The 13,883-nt window shown below is 37.5% G+C and overlaps 2 protein-coding genes across 9 annotated transcripts in view; one reads left to right on the top strand and one right to left on the bottom strand.

The window, feature by feature from the left end:
• Positions 1-7,730, bottom strand: part of LOC131853637 (probable phosphorylase b kinase regulatory subunit beta) — a 33,509-nt gene extending 25,779 nt beyond the window's left edge. For 3 of the 5 annotated variants that reach the window (XM_059204604.1, XM_059204605.1, XM_059204609.1), the window contains exons 1-4: positions 7,469-7,730; positions 3,548-3,665; positions 3,029-3,164; positions 2,231-2,513 (exon numbers count right to left, since the gene is read on the bottom strand). In XM_059204604.1, coding sequence (XP_059060587.1) covers positions 2,231-2,513; positions 3,029-3,164; positions 3,548-3,665; positions 7,469-7,471 — 540 coding nt within the window. In that variant the 5' untranslated portion in view covers positions 7,472-7,730. Of the gene's footprint in view, positions 1-2,230; positions 2,514-3,028; positions 3,165-3,547; positions 3,666-4,067; positions 4,206-7,398 lie in introns of those variants that run through there. The other 2 variants (XM_059204607.1, XM_059204606.1) reach the window with 2 other exon arrangements.
• LOC131853638 (ubiquitin carboxyl-terminal hydrolase CYLD) lies at positions 4,401-12,293 on the top strand. 4 transcript variants are annotated; one of them, XM_059204612.1, is made up of 12 exons: positions 4,401-4,560; positions 5,602-5,690; positions 6,750-7,035; positions 7,893-8,087; positions 8,203-8,402; positions 8,601-8,780; positions 9,173-9,328; positions 10,009-10,197; positions 10,553-10,661; positions 11,041-11,435; positions 11,744-11,927; positions 12,086-12,293. In XM_059204612.1, the coding sequence occupies exons 2-12, from the start codon at positions 5,625-5,627 to the stop codon at positions 12,277-12,279; spliced, it is 2,154 nt and encodes a 717-aa protein (XP_059060595.1). In that variant the 5' UTR covers positions 4,401-4,560; positions 5,602-5,624; the 3' UTR covers positions 12,280-12,293. The 4 variants fall into 4 exon arrangements, with proteins under 4 accessions (XP_059060595.1, XP_059060594.1, XP_059060593.1 ...); XM_059204611.1 differs by having other exon boundaries at positions 5,536-5,690; XM_059204610.1 differs by having other exon boundaries at positions 4,401-4,645.
• The last annotated feature ends 1,590 nt before the right edge of the window (positions 12,294-13,883 follow it).

Below are 13,883 nucleotides of genomic sequence, written 5' to 3'. Positions count from 1 at the left end.
TGGTTCGGATGTTGCTAAGGTAACCAGTTTATGTTTGTCTATACTTTTCATAAGTTCTCTGCCTCTTGTGGTTATCAATCTAGATCCCCAGTGAACGTGTTTGGAATTCCAATCTCCTCCAGACACAAAGCGAGGTCCGAGTGTAGAGAAATATTCTGAGAAAAATCTTTCTGATATTTTGTGTTTTGGAGGACAGTACACAGATGAGACACAGAATTCTCCATCCTTGTTTTCAACGGCAACAGTTGCGGCCTGAATGTGGTTACTTCTGTACTGCGGGAGTTCATGATGCTTTATTGAAGACTTTACGATGTTGGCAGCTCCAGCATGTGCAGTACCATCGGGGTTATTGGTATTATACAGATGATAGTTTTTGAAAGTCACTCGACTTCTATTAGTGAAGTGAGTCTCCGATATCAGTAGTATATCAATATCATGTAGATGCAACAGAGTCTCCACTTCGTCTTTGTTAGGTGCCAGCCCGTCCACATTCCACGTAGCTATTTTCAGAGCAAACATGTTTTTTTTCCCTTAACTTAACTTTCTTGTTGTTAACTTTCTTGCTAGTTTTTTATTTTGTTTAGTTTTGTAGTTTAGAAACCAGCGTGGATATGAGACTTATTAAAGTGCTCATTTGTTGTAATATTAAGTCGAATTTTTCGGCTTGTGTTGTGAGAATTTTTTCTAAATTATATGATTGTTGGTTGTCATAGATGGTATTAGTGTGATTATACTGTGGTTCCAGATTTGTTTTCAGTTTATCAGCATAGGATTGATAATCTGTGTCTGTGTTGATTATGATTTTAGGTTTTTGTCAAATTTTTTGTTTTTGTTCTATCAAAGTGTTTGGTTTCTGCTGAAAATCATTTACATGAGGTTGGTTTCTTGCTGATTTTTTTGCCAATATCTTCTTATAAACTTCACATCCTTTGTAGTTTGCAGGGTGAGGACCAAGATAGAGAGCACATTGAGCTGGTGAGTTTCTATCAGTTTTCTGACAGTCTGATGTTTTGTGAGACTGGCCGCATTTGACGCAACGGTAGGGTCTCATGCAGTAGGGTCAGAGCAGTCTTTGAGTGCTCATACTGTTGGCAGCGTTGGCACTGGACAATGGTATTCCTTTTTTAGGGTTTTGTATTGCAACAGCTTGATGGTATATGTATTTAATGCTTTTGACAGTTTTATTATTAGTTCCAGGAAGAATATTTACAAAGAACGTAGAGGTGGGTTTCTTTTCGGGCCCATATTTGGCATTAATAATTTCTCCCACTACTTTGTTTCCTGTTGCCTCTATTTCTTCTTTGATTATATCAATTGGTGCTGTATTATGTAAATTACAGATAACAATTCGCATACTTCTGGTGTCTTTTCTGTTAAATGTGTGACCAATCAGTCCTTGCTCACGTATCAGTTGTATCAGTTTCTTGTAGATTTCTATATCATAGCTACTTATTCTGAGTTGATTTTTATTAACTATTTTATAAGTAAATTAATTTGATTCCGCAACAGTTCTTAAGAGTTCTGTGAGTTTGCTGACATCTTCCACTCCATATAGGATGATTGGTGGTGGCTTACTAAGCTTTTTAGCCTTTTCAGGTTTCTCTTCTGTCAAGTCTACTGTGAGGACACTAAAGCGGTTGGAGGTTTCTATTCCGTCACAAGTTGGACTATTAGTCATTTTTCTCTTTTTGGCATTCCGGTTGGTTGGGATTCTCTGCCATGATGGAGGACCAGGTTCATTACCAGATAGGTTTGTGTTGGGGCAGCTGATAGTCAGTTTTTCACCTGTGGATGTTGACGCTGATGTACCTCCTACAGACGCAGACCTCGGTCTGGTCTCACGATTAAACAAACTGGGATGGAATGCCTGTTGGATCATCCTTTTATTTGTGCAGAGAACATCAAATGTAAAGACAATGTTTAAAGGTACTATAATCTGTGCAAGTATGAAACGCACTAAAACCCGCTTTTTTTTTTTACTAAATATTCAATTATCCTTTTTCAATAGCTCACCAGGAAACTATTTTATTATACATTTTTTTTTCCTGCCGTTACTTCACCGTCCTAGGTGAAGAGAAGAACAACTAGGCAAAAGAAGTAGGTAAGACAATTAGGTATTTTCCTAGGTGAATAATTTTTCCTTCAACTGCCTAATTGTTATTAACAATTAGGCAGTTGAAGGAGGTCAAAAAACAATGGAATTTAAGTAGTTTTTTCTGTAGTAAATTACCTGTGTGTATATGATCTGTAGTCCAGAAGTGATCATCTGAACAAGAAAAATTAGATAGAGCGACACAACGTCAATCTGTAGGTGATGATACTGTTCGTCTGTGAGCACAGGCTCGCCTGTAATGAGATGGAATTTAACATGAAGAGCATGTGCCGCACTTTGACGTGTTTTGAAGGCTTCCACGCGCGCCGATTGCTTCACCCAACATTCAAGGATGCCGCGCATGCATTTAACAGTACTTTGTCCAAGTTCATGTGATTTGCCTCTGTCGTCATCTATGCGCCTGTCAGTAAACAATTTAAAAGCTTTTGAATAATGTATTATATATACCACGTATTATATATACCACACACATAATACACACACAATAACAGAAGACCTGTACTAATTAGTGATCCAAGAATGTTTGTTAATATAAAGAGAAAAAAGATCTCAAATATAGTATTAACAGCTTATAATAGAGGAAGGCTTTGTACATCAACAACCGCCTCTGTAATACATATTATGTGATTAAGCAGTTTTTTTGTGCAGTGTTCAACTTTAAAGAGATATGATAGTGGTAGTGAAATCACTGGTAACTCTGATATGACACTTTTACCACTAAAAATACATAGGGGTATTTTGTAATTCAAAGGTCATGATGCTCTTCGTATTAATTATATAAATGTTATATTTTGATGTTGGTAACAATTCATTTAGAAAGTAAGATATTATTCAACTAGTGAATTTATATTTTCAATAAAAATAAAAGCAGTTTGTGTTGTTTTAAATTTTCAAAATGTACTCTAACTAATTCACCTATATGCTTGATAGAGACCCCATACAGCTACAGCACAATATATGCTGTCCCTCACACTGCCAATATGAAGATCTGTTGATAGCATTGGGAACAATCCTGTTATTGGGCTCTGGAATCTCAGTAATTGTCTCTTCACTGTAACATAATAATTATTTAATAATGATGACTTCTCCTGACTCCCCAAAATCAGCTATGTGTAGCAGTAATAACTTAAGATTGTTAGTAATAGGAGCAGTGAGCCACATCACTAATAATACCCTTCTTCTCGAGTAATGGGGCCTGTCACTCCCTCCTCTCTGATATGTGTGGTGTTCAGAGTTCTTATTTATTTTGTTCTTTTGTAATAGATTTTAAAAATAATCTATAGTCATTTCATTTTAGTGAGTAAATGATGAGAATGATGGATGATGATGAAGTCTCTAATGTAATAAACAGTAATATTGGGATAATAATGTAAATAACTTATATAATAGTCATAAACTTACTAGGTATTATTATTATTCTATGTTAATACAAACCAATAGCATAATAAATGTCCAATTGTCTAACTGTGTCTTCATAATTTGAAATCTTCAGGTACTGATGAGTATTTATATCGTCTATACTGCCCTGCCGAATCATTATATCAGGAGATGCCTAAAAAGAAATTAATTAGTAATCTTAATTTTTAAAATTAAGAAAGAAAATAAGACTTTACAACATGTCAGATCGACTTGGATCTCCGAGTGCTCTTGGAAACTGTCATTTAATTTCTGTACAGTTGCTATAATTAACTAAATAACCTGACTTTAGCACATCTTCATATTTCATATAGCCTGCCGGCCCTAACATGGGTCAGATCTTAAGAAAAGTGATGGTTAGGTGGTTAAATGGTACCTATTTATTCTTTTAAAATAAAGTGATATTTAAGTTTAGAACATTAATATTTTATATATTTTGGCAAAATTTAAAAACAAAGATTAACATTTTAATCACTTTAATCATGTACAAATTTAAAAAACTATATTAATTATTTAATACATTTTCTAATCTACTCACCTTAATGTGTTTTAAAGTAGTTAGAACATTGTTAATTGAATTAAAGTGAATTGAAATATATTTTCAATTAAAGTTTTGGAAAAAGAACAACACAAGTTACTTTATGTTAATAATACAGGGAAAAAATATATATATGTAAGTGACGTTTGTATCAAACAATATTTTCTAACTCATAAGTAACTGAATAAGTAAAAATGTGACAAATATAATTTAATAGTTGCTAATCAATCCAGATTCTATGTTACTTATTGTATTGTACATGTGTGTGATAGGAATATTTGTTCTATATCTATGATTTGATTATTTTGCTGTCAATGTCAGTTACTTGCCAATTTATTTATGTTTTTGTAGTCTTATGAATTATCATCTATTATGTTTTGATAATAAAAATATTGATAGTATCTGACATTGATATTTTACATTACAATTTTAATAATAAATTCAGTGATTATAATAACTGTGTTATTAGGACGAAACTGGATTGGATAGCTCTGTAAGACATATATCAACATCCTATGTTGAGAATGTATCCAATTTGAATAACTCATTTATTAGTGTTCATCTATTACTAAATATAGGTAATCTTGGTCCCTCAGTTAACTTTACATTATACAATTATAAAAAAGTATGTGGTTGTACCCTTAGTATTTTTACCCACTTTGTCACTAAATTAAGGATTAAAAAGAGCTTAGTAGAGTGAAGAACAGTTCTCATCTCCTCCTCTTAGAGAAATAACTCAAATGTGCATTTTATATAAAAAAAATCATGCCTGGCTACTCACAAAGTTACTCTCCAATAAAACATTAACAGTAAATTTCATATTTCATGAATCCTTACTAATATTATAAATGCGAAAGTAACTCTGTCTGTCTGTCTGTCTTGCTTTCACATCAAAACTACTGAACCGATTTAAATGAAATTTGGTACACAGGTAGTCTGGACAGGGTCCAGGAAAGGAAGAAAAGAAAGAAGAAAGGACATAGGCTACTATTGAATGTGAAAAAAGGGTTGTAAGGGGTTAAAAGTGGGGATGAAAGATTGTATGGAAGAATCTTCATTTTTGAAGCTAAAAGCTTGAAACTTATTTTTGAGGCTGTTGATTAAATATGAATAAATATGACATTCAAAGTTTGTAAAAATTTTACCCTTAAGGTGGTAAAATATCATATATGTTATAATTTCAAAAGATATTATATAAATTGGGAGATATATAATGATAAGTGTGATGCAGACAGTCGCGCGGGTCAGCTAGTGTTAAATATATGTTTGGTAGTGAGTACTACTAGAGTGCAATGATGCTGAATGATTACAAATATAGATAATGGAGAAACTGTACTGCTCTCCAGCAAATGTGAACAATTTAACATGGGTGTTTATAAAGTTCAATAAAAACTATGCATTTCTGAGTTATTCCTTTAAGAGGGTTTTATTATATATCTTTTCTTCTCTTGTATCCACTTTTTGCTAGATTTAATGATTTATTAAATTAGAGGCAAACATCTGAGTAATTTTAAAATAATTTCACTACTACTAGAACTAAATAATGCCTGTACTTCGATGAGCAGAATGAACAATAAAAATCATCAAGAAATTCAGAATACAAGTTCCAGCGATAAAGCCCAGGTTACCCTGTTGTAACTAATTTAATGTTGAGTCTAGAAATGAGTATCCTCTATCTGGGTTCTGAGTCCACAGAGGAGGAAGTACATGGAGTCCTATGATAAATTTGATTGCTAAGAAAAGTGTCCTGTTTAATTTTTCTAATTTCTTTAGTAAATTATTCACAGGCAAATCACTAGGAAGGTCAAATATGATTGAAATAAGAATTCATACAATTATTCAAAAAAATGCAAAAGGAAGGTGGTAAAGCTGGGAATGCATCATTCATGTTTATAAGCAAAGTTCTTTTCTATAATAGAATGAGTCATCAACTTATTTTTAAAGTAAATGACATTTCTACTTTCTTCAATAACAATAAAATTTTACTAAAAATAAAGGACCAAATGAAACTGGATGGAAAAAGTGTGCAGTGACTCAAGGAAAAGGAAGGGCCCTTTTCCTACCCCAAACATTGAGGATACTTATTTCTATGTGTTAACCCTGGTTTATTCTAATAAATAATCTAACTCCACTGTTTAATATGTTTGTCTGCACATTTTATTTTATATTTAATTAACTGCCTAATTATCTAATTAAAACTAACATTAATGTTTTAAAATAGTTAAGGACAAAATAGGAAAAATAATATTATTATATATTTCATAATACTATTAAATTAACATGAACTGTTCATTGGAAATTGTTCACTTCTAGTGAACAATTTCATTTGTTCATTGTGGAACTTGCAGTATTTTATGTTTAGAGTCTATTTTACTTATTTTAAATATTGGGATATTGAATTTTATTTTTAAAACCTTGATAGATACCTACCTAAACAGCATAGTCACTTGATCAATTTAGTATTAAGTTTATAATTAATTATCAGATTTATTCTTGTCTCTTGGTTAAATTGGTTTAGTATAATAAGTACTCTACCTAGCTTTAATTTGAAATTATACCCTTACAACAATGTGTTTAAGTATGAACAGTAATTTTTTTTTTCAACTAACCTTGTGTTTAAATATGAACAGTATTTATTTTTAATTAAATTTCATGTGCAACAAATGAAATATTATTTTGCAGCTTGATCTCTATAACCTAATTGGTGGGAGTTGGCCACCAGCACCCCGTGAGCCTGAGAGATTTGATTATGGGTCAGTACCCAGAAGACATAGGCACACTATGCAGCATCATTCACCCAATGAAAGAATAAAGTCTCTGAATCTACTCGCTCATATAGCGCCTGAACGACGTCGCAAGCCTTCTGTTACCACAGCAGCTGCATCAACTTCAACAATCGGACGTAACTCTGGACATAAACCCAAGATGGTACAAGAACCTAAGAAAATAGGTACTGGTGTCCTCGTTGGTAAGTGCTTCTATACTTATATATATGTATATATGTTGTTCATATTTATAGACACCTGTCAGCAATGCAATTTTTGTCATTATAATTGACCAGATGTATACTGCAGCGTTACTTATTTAGGTATGTTAATTTTAAAAGGTATTCATTTACGTCACATTTGCTATGTCTCTAACTTATTACATCTGACAAAAAGAGAAAATTAAGGTACAATCTTGATCACATCGCCGGGGTTTTAGTCTTTATTTTTTCATTAGTGAATGAAACAACGTCCTAAGGCATGAGATTGAATAAATAAATAGTGGATATCGCATCATAATCGCAAAGTGAATTCAGATTCTTTATATGTACTTAAATAATATGTACCTTAAAAAGAAGTATGCTAAAATATAGTTGTAGATTCCTTATGCCTGATTTAAAAATATATTGTAATTACCATTTTCAAATACGTAACACATTTCTGATACACATGATTCCACTACTTAAATTTAACATACTTTTGATACAAAAGAAATGTTCTAAAGACGGTTATTTTGTAAACACAAATTATACGACAGTGAACGTGTGTGTATACTGTTTGTAAGTTGCCCTATTTTATCTTTCCTAGTTTCTAAATTTAGACGGCGCGGCATATGAAACGCTAGGCGGTCGAAAGGCTAACATCTGTGCACCTTGTGTGCGTGAACGCAGAGCAGAGCAACAAATTTAGAAAATAATATTATGTCGTACGCGTATTTACAGGAGTTAGACCTCAACGAAGTACCCTTATGTGTATTTGAGTTAGAAGAAAGTATGTTATCAGCTTGTGATATGCATATAACAAATATCCAGCACCACCGGTGAATTTATTTTTTGTGCAGATGTACGCACAGAAGATACACCGGACGAGGTATATGACACTCCAGTATTGGGATCTCCTCGTGCAGTTGCGCCTACCTCATCATCATCGCCTCTTCACTTACAAGAAGAAATAGGAGTTGGGTCACTTGTTGAAGTAGCAACGGATGTTGATCAACATTATTATGGAGTTGTAAGGTGGATTGGCATAGTTAATGGTAATTATTGAAGAATTTGCTTTCTAAGTGGTACTAATTGAATATTCTAACACTTTTGCATGTACTCTTTTTTCTACGACGATACACTATAATGTGTTGGTGTGGATATTTGCAGATACTGCAACCGCGGGTGTAGAGTTAGAACAGAATGTGTGTGGATTAGGCGACGGCACAAAGGGCGGAACCCGATTGTTCACATGTGCGCCGGGTCGCGCCCTCTTCGTGCCCCTACCATTATGTCGCCGTGATGCACGGTTTCGGGACACTCCGCCTCCTGATCGTGCCGATCTCCATGAGACGAACGATTTTGAACAAGTAAGGATCTAATAGTCCAATACTTCATACGTACTCTGTAATGTTATCATGTTATTCAATACAGTTTAGTATTTAATTTGGTGTTGGCGTAGTATATTTTTCTCTTCCCTTCGTGCATTCACACGTCTTCCGATCTCTTTTTAGTGTAATTAGGTCGTGCTATATTTTTAAATTCATTTACACCCATATCTATTACAGCCCGAATGTCCTGTTGTACCAGGCGTTGTGCCCCCACTGAACTCATTGGGTGAGCTCGCGGGTAAAAATCGAGGAATCCAGGGTCATCACAATTCGTGCTACCTCGATGCAACGCTATTTGCCATGTTCACTTTCACTAGTGTTTTCGACGCGCTACTCTATCGCCCGCCAGAGGCTGAGGTAAGCCAATAGTCATAACAAAATAAATATTGACAATACCTTTGGACAGCCTCCACGACACGATCTTTTCACGATTTTTTTTTTCTCTATACTTTAGAGTCATTTCTGTAGTAATTCTTTTATATTTTTTGTACTATACTGATCATTTTTGTTTCTTAGTTATCCTACATAATATTCGTGATTTCAGTAAGCCACTTCATCCTCTACATATTTTTTTCTTTTTGTATACTCATCCAACGTTGTTTTTTTAATGATTTAATACAATAGTGCATAATTTAGATTATGTACCTTAAAACACCGTAACTATACTGTACGTTGCAAATAAAGTATATTCTATCTATCTATCTATCTATATAGTCACGTATCTTAAGTCGGTATTTCCGAACGGACAGGATTCTCCACACTACTCAGAGGTGCAGCGTGTGCTGCGCGAGGAGGTGGTCAACCCTTTGCGACAACATGGATACGTGCGCGCCGACCGTGTCATGAAGCTGCGTACGCTGCTCGAACGGCTGTCCGACGTGCCCGGCCTTACCTCCGAGGAAAAGGTTAATTTTCAGTGGGTCGGTGGTACGGGTGTGGTCATAGAGTAGTCACAACTCTCTAAACAAGAGACAAGTGTTTTTTGCATGCATGCTTAAAATAAACCAATACAGTCATTTACACATGCGACAGCCCCCAAATGATGATAACATTTGCCAAATCCAAAGTAAAATTTTTCTGACGTAAATATGGACAAAATTGTTTTAAAATTATATTAATAATATATTAAAAATATTTATTTATTTTGTGTTACTTTGTATTTGGGGTTGGTTTCAGAAATTTTCTATTTCCAACAGTCTAATCGTTTAATTGTCATACTATATTTGCTTTGGATTCGAATTCTATGAGTAGTATTTATTGTGCTTGTATTAAATTTTGTTCATCTGAAAGTAAGTGGTAACTGCCTAAACAACACTACAGACATAATGCTAATTTGTAACGCCTGCGATACTCTGTTCTGTTCTGGCCTATTCATGCGTTCCCTCGACGACTGAAAAAGCATGCCTCTTATAAAGTAATTTCACTGCCTAATCTGCACCCTACAACATAGCTTACGAAGCAAGCTGCTTGCGTATGTTATAAGCGAGAGATACCCACATTGACGACTTCTTTACAGTCTACCTAAAGTCGATAAGATGATTACTTATTAAATGTACACATAGACATTTTCTGTATATAATTTCAGGACCCTGAAGAGTTTTTAAATGGCCTAGTAGCACAACTGTTACGAGCGGAACCATTTTTAAAACTGTCTTCAGGACAAGAGGCATATTGTTACCAACTATTTGTGGAAAAAGACGAACACGTTTCACTACCCACCGTTCAGCAACTGCTGGAACAATCATTTGCCACGTCTGGTGTAAAACTTAGTGAGGTCAGTATTTAATTGTCTCTTTCAAGATATAATTGTAATACCTTAGCCCTCTAGGAAATGCTTGGAGGACTGAGGTCTATTTTTAATGGATGATAAAGAAACGGTGCACCTTGAGCATGATCATGAGGTCAGGTTAGTTAGCCCATCATGGCAAATTCATCAGAAATTGGTCACGATGGTTTCTAAGGGGAACCGCACATGGTATATTGCTAGCTATATAGTTCACTGAGCTTCGTAATATAACTTTCGTAACCATCTTAGAAGTTTTCAATAACTTTAAGATGGTTACGAAAATAATTGTCGAAATTTACTTTTACTTCAGGGGCTATAATAACTAGTGCACAAATGATTGCAGGTTCCAGCAGCTTTTATAATCCAGATGCCCAGATTTGGAAAACAATACAAGCTTTATCAACGAGTGTTACCATCACCTCTTCTCGACGTTACTGATCTGATCGAAGGCTGTATGTACACATTTTTTAAAGTTATTAGCGTATAGTCTAATTTTAAATATAAGCAGACCCAGCTTAGTATGTTTGCAAATGTTTGATTGCGGTACACATCCGAATATTCTTTCTACTCTAAAAATAACTTGAAATTGATTGTCAAGTCTTTTTAAAATGAATAAAACTGCATGCATCATTTATTTAATTAAAGACGACTTCGATAGTCTTTTATAAGTAGGTTTGGATTCCTCGTACAATACAATTCTACATACAATACACTCGTGTAACTGTAATTCATACGATACAATCGATCGAATATCGGAAGGAAATTAGGCTGTAAATTTATCTGCCTATATATAAAGTTCCTTATGTAATTGCATGCACGGTTCGTATATAGTGCCTCGTCAGTGTACGGTGTGCGGTGCGCTGGCTCGCTGGGAGTGCGGCGAGTGCGGCGCGGCGGCGGCGGGGGCAGCGGCGGGGGCGGGGGGGGCCGACGCACGTGGCGCCGCCCTCGAGGCAGGCGCGCTCTGTACCGGCTGTCTGCGACTCACGCACGCCACGCGCCCGCACCACCAGGTACCGCTTCCTCAGGCGCGCTCTGTACCGGCTGTCTGCGACTCACGCACGCCACGCGCCCGCACCACCAGGTACCGCTTCCTCAGGCGCGCTCTGTACCGGCTGTCTGCGACTCACGCACGCCACGCGCCCGCACCACCAGGTACCGCTTCCTCAGGCGCGCTCTGTACCGGCTGTCTGCGACTCACGCACGCCACGCGCTCGCACCACCAGGTACCGCTTCCTCCCTGCACGCCACGGCCGCCCGTATTATATTCTAAACTATAAAAATTTATTTTAATTAAACAGAAACGTGGAAAATACAACTGATATTATAAACTAATATAATTTGATAGGTTGGCCAGGTTTTTAGTTTATTTCACAAATTATATCTGGTAGTAAGTAAAAAAAATAACATTTAGGAAGTATATTCTAGGAATAAACAATTTAATTTACCTATCTATACCTCAAATCAGAGCTTTATTTGAGCTATGAAAAAATATTAGTATCATAATTATTTATTTAATTAATACTTGTTGCAGGCAACACCTCTTACTATTTGCGATGAGTTTGAAAATATTCTTGAAACTTGTCCTATTCCAAGAGTGTATATGGAGCTGTTTGCGGTGCTGTGCATAGAAACAAGTCATTACGTCGCCTTCGTGAAGGCCGGAGTAGGACATGAGGCACCATGGTGTTTCTTTGATTCAATGGCCGATAGAAAAGGTATGCATATGTTTCGTATCCGAACATACAAAAAGTAATATTTTGTTTACGTAGTATTTATTAAATTACCTAACGGTAATCATGTTTACAACTGTAACAATAATACTGAACTTTATATATATTTTTTGTATATAAATATTTACTTGCGATGTTCCCAGGCGAGCGGAACGGCTACAACATTCCAGAGATAGTGTGCATAGAGTCGCTGGGCGCGTGGCTGAGCGAAGAGGGCGGTCGCGCACTGTCGGCGTCCGCGCCCTCCGACCGGCAGCTGCCCGTCCACGCCAAGCGACTCCTGGCCGACGCCTACATGTGCTTCTACCGCAGCCCCGACGTCGCCATGTACCGATAGCGTCCGCGCCCTCCGACCGGCAGCTGCCCGTCCACGCCAAGCGACTCCTGGCCGACGCCTACATGTGCTTCTACCGCAGCCCCGACGTCGCCATGTACCGATAGCGTCCGCGCCCTCCGACCGGCAGCTGCCCGTCCACGCCAAGCGACTCCTGGCCGACGCCTACATGTGCTTCTACCGCAGCCCCGACGTCGCCATGTACCGATAGCGTCCGCGCCCTCCGACCGGCAGCTGCCCGTCCACGCCAAGCGACTCCTGGCCGACGCCTACATGTGCTTCTACCGCAGCCCCGACGTCGCCATGTACCGATAGCGTCCGCGCCCTCCGACCGGCAGCTGCCCGTCCACGCCAAGCGACTCCTGGCCGACGCCTACATGTGCTTCTACCGCAGCCCCGACGTCGCCATGTACCGATAGCGTCCGCGCCCTCCGACCGGCAGCTGCCCGTCCACGCCAAGCGACTCCTGGCCGACGCCTACATGTGCTTCTACCGCAGCCCCGACGTCGCCATGTACCGATAGCGTCCGCGCCCTCCGACCGGCAGCTGCCCGTCCACGCCAAGCGACTCCTGGCCGACGCCTACATGTGCTTCTACCGCAGCCCCGACGTCGCCATGTACCGATAGCGTCCGCGCCCTCCGACCGGCAGCTGCCCGTCCACGCCAAGCGACTCCTGGCCGACGCCTACATGTGCTTCTACCGCAGCCCCGACGTCGCCATGTATCGATAGCGCCCGCAGCCACCGGTATTCTGTGCGACTGATTGGGGAGCAATGTGTCGGAGCAACTACGTGCACAATAGACCTTTACAGTTTGACACAGTCTTTCACGCGCGGGAAAGGCAGCGAGCTCAATTGTGAGGCATTGCATTTAACAAATTTTTTTGTTTAGTCTTTCATACGTCTTTCATGTCTTTTCACTTTCTTTTAAAATTTCATAAATTGTTATATCATATATTATTTTTCAGACACGTTTAAGATTTATTAGTTATAACTATGTTATTGCTTGATAACAATGCAATTTTTATCAAGCAATAACATAGTTACAATTGCAATTTGCAATGATACTGAATTATTAAAATGATCCTAAAGCACGCATGAATGAAGAACGCAGGAATGCGAGAGCTAGTGGCGCCCGCGGTATTTCTCTCTTTGTCACCAAATACATGAACATTCTTTTCTGTGTGAAAGCATGTTTGCACGTGAAAGAGCATAAGTGTAAGGGCAGCTAATAAGCTGCCAGCCTCTTGTAATAATTAGGGAAATCTAGGAGTTTGGATACGAGAAAACTATTAGTCTGTCACCAACACCGAAGTTTTCGAAGAAGTTAGGCAAACAATAGTCCTCGATCCAGAGGCTAACTTCGTCAATTGTTTCTTCCTGGTTCACACTAGATAGTGCTGTAAAACTTATCATTTAATATAATTTTTAATAAAATATTGATTTAATATGAAGTATGGTTAAGTTTTTATTTAAACATTCTATGAAAAGGATTTAAAAGCAGAAACAACTTATTAGCGCCATCTATATTTATACTGTAGTTCTTTCACCAAAATAATTATACTTTCTTAAAAGTATATACGTCAGAATGACTAACAAATCATAATG

This window comes from Achroia grisella, unplaced genomic scaffold, assembly GCF_030625045.1.
Source record: "Achroia grisella isolate CSIRO2021 unplaced genomic scaffold, CSIRO_AGI_Agris_v1 utg903, whole genome shotgun sequence".
In the NCBI taxonomy this organism is placed as follows: domain Eukaryota; kingdom Metazoa; phylum Arthropoda; class Insecta; order Lepidoptera; family Pyralidae; genus Achroia; species Achroia grisella.
This window is presented reverse-complemented; position numbering and strand designations above follow the sequence as displayed.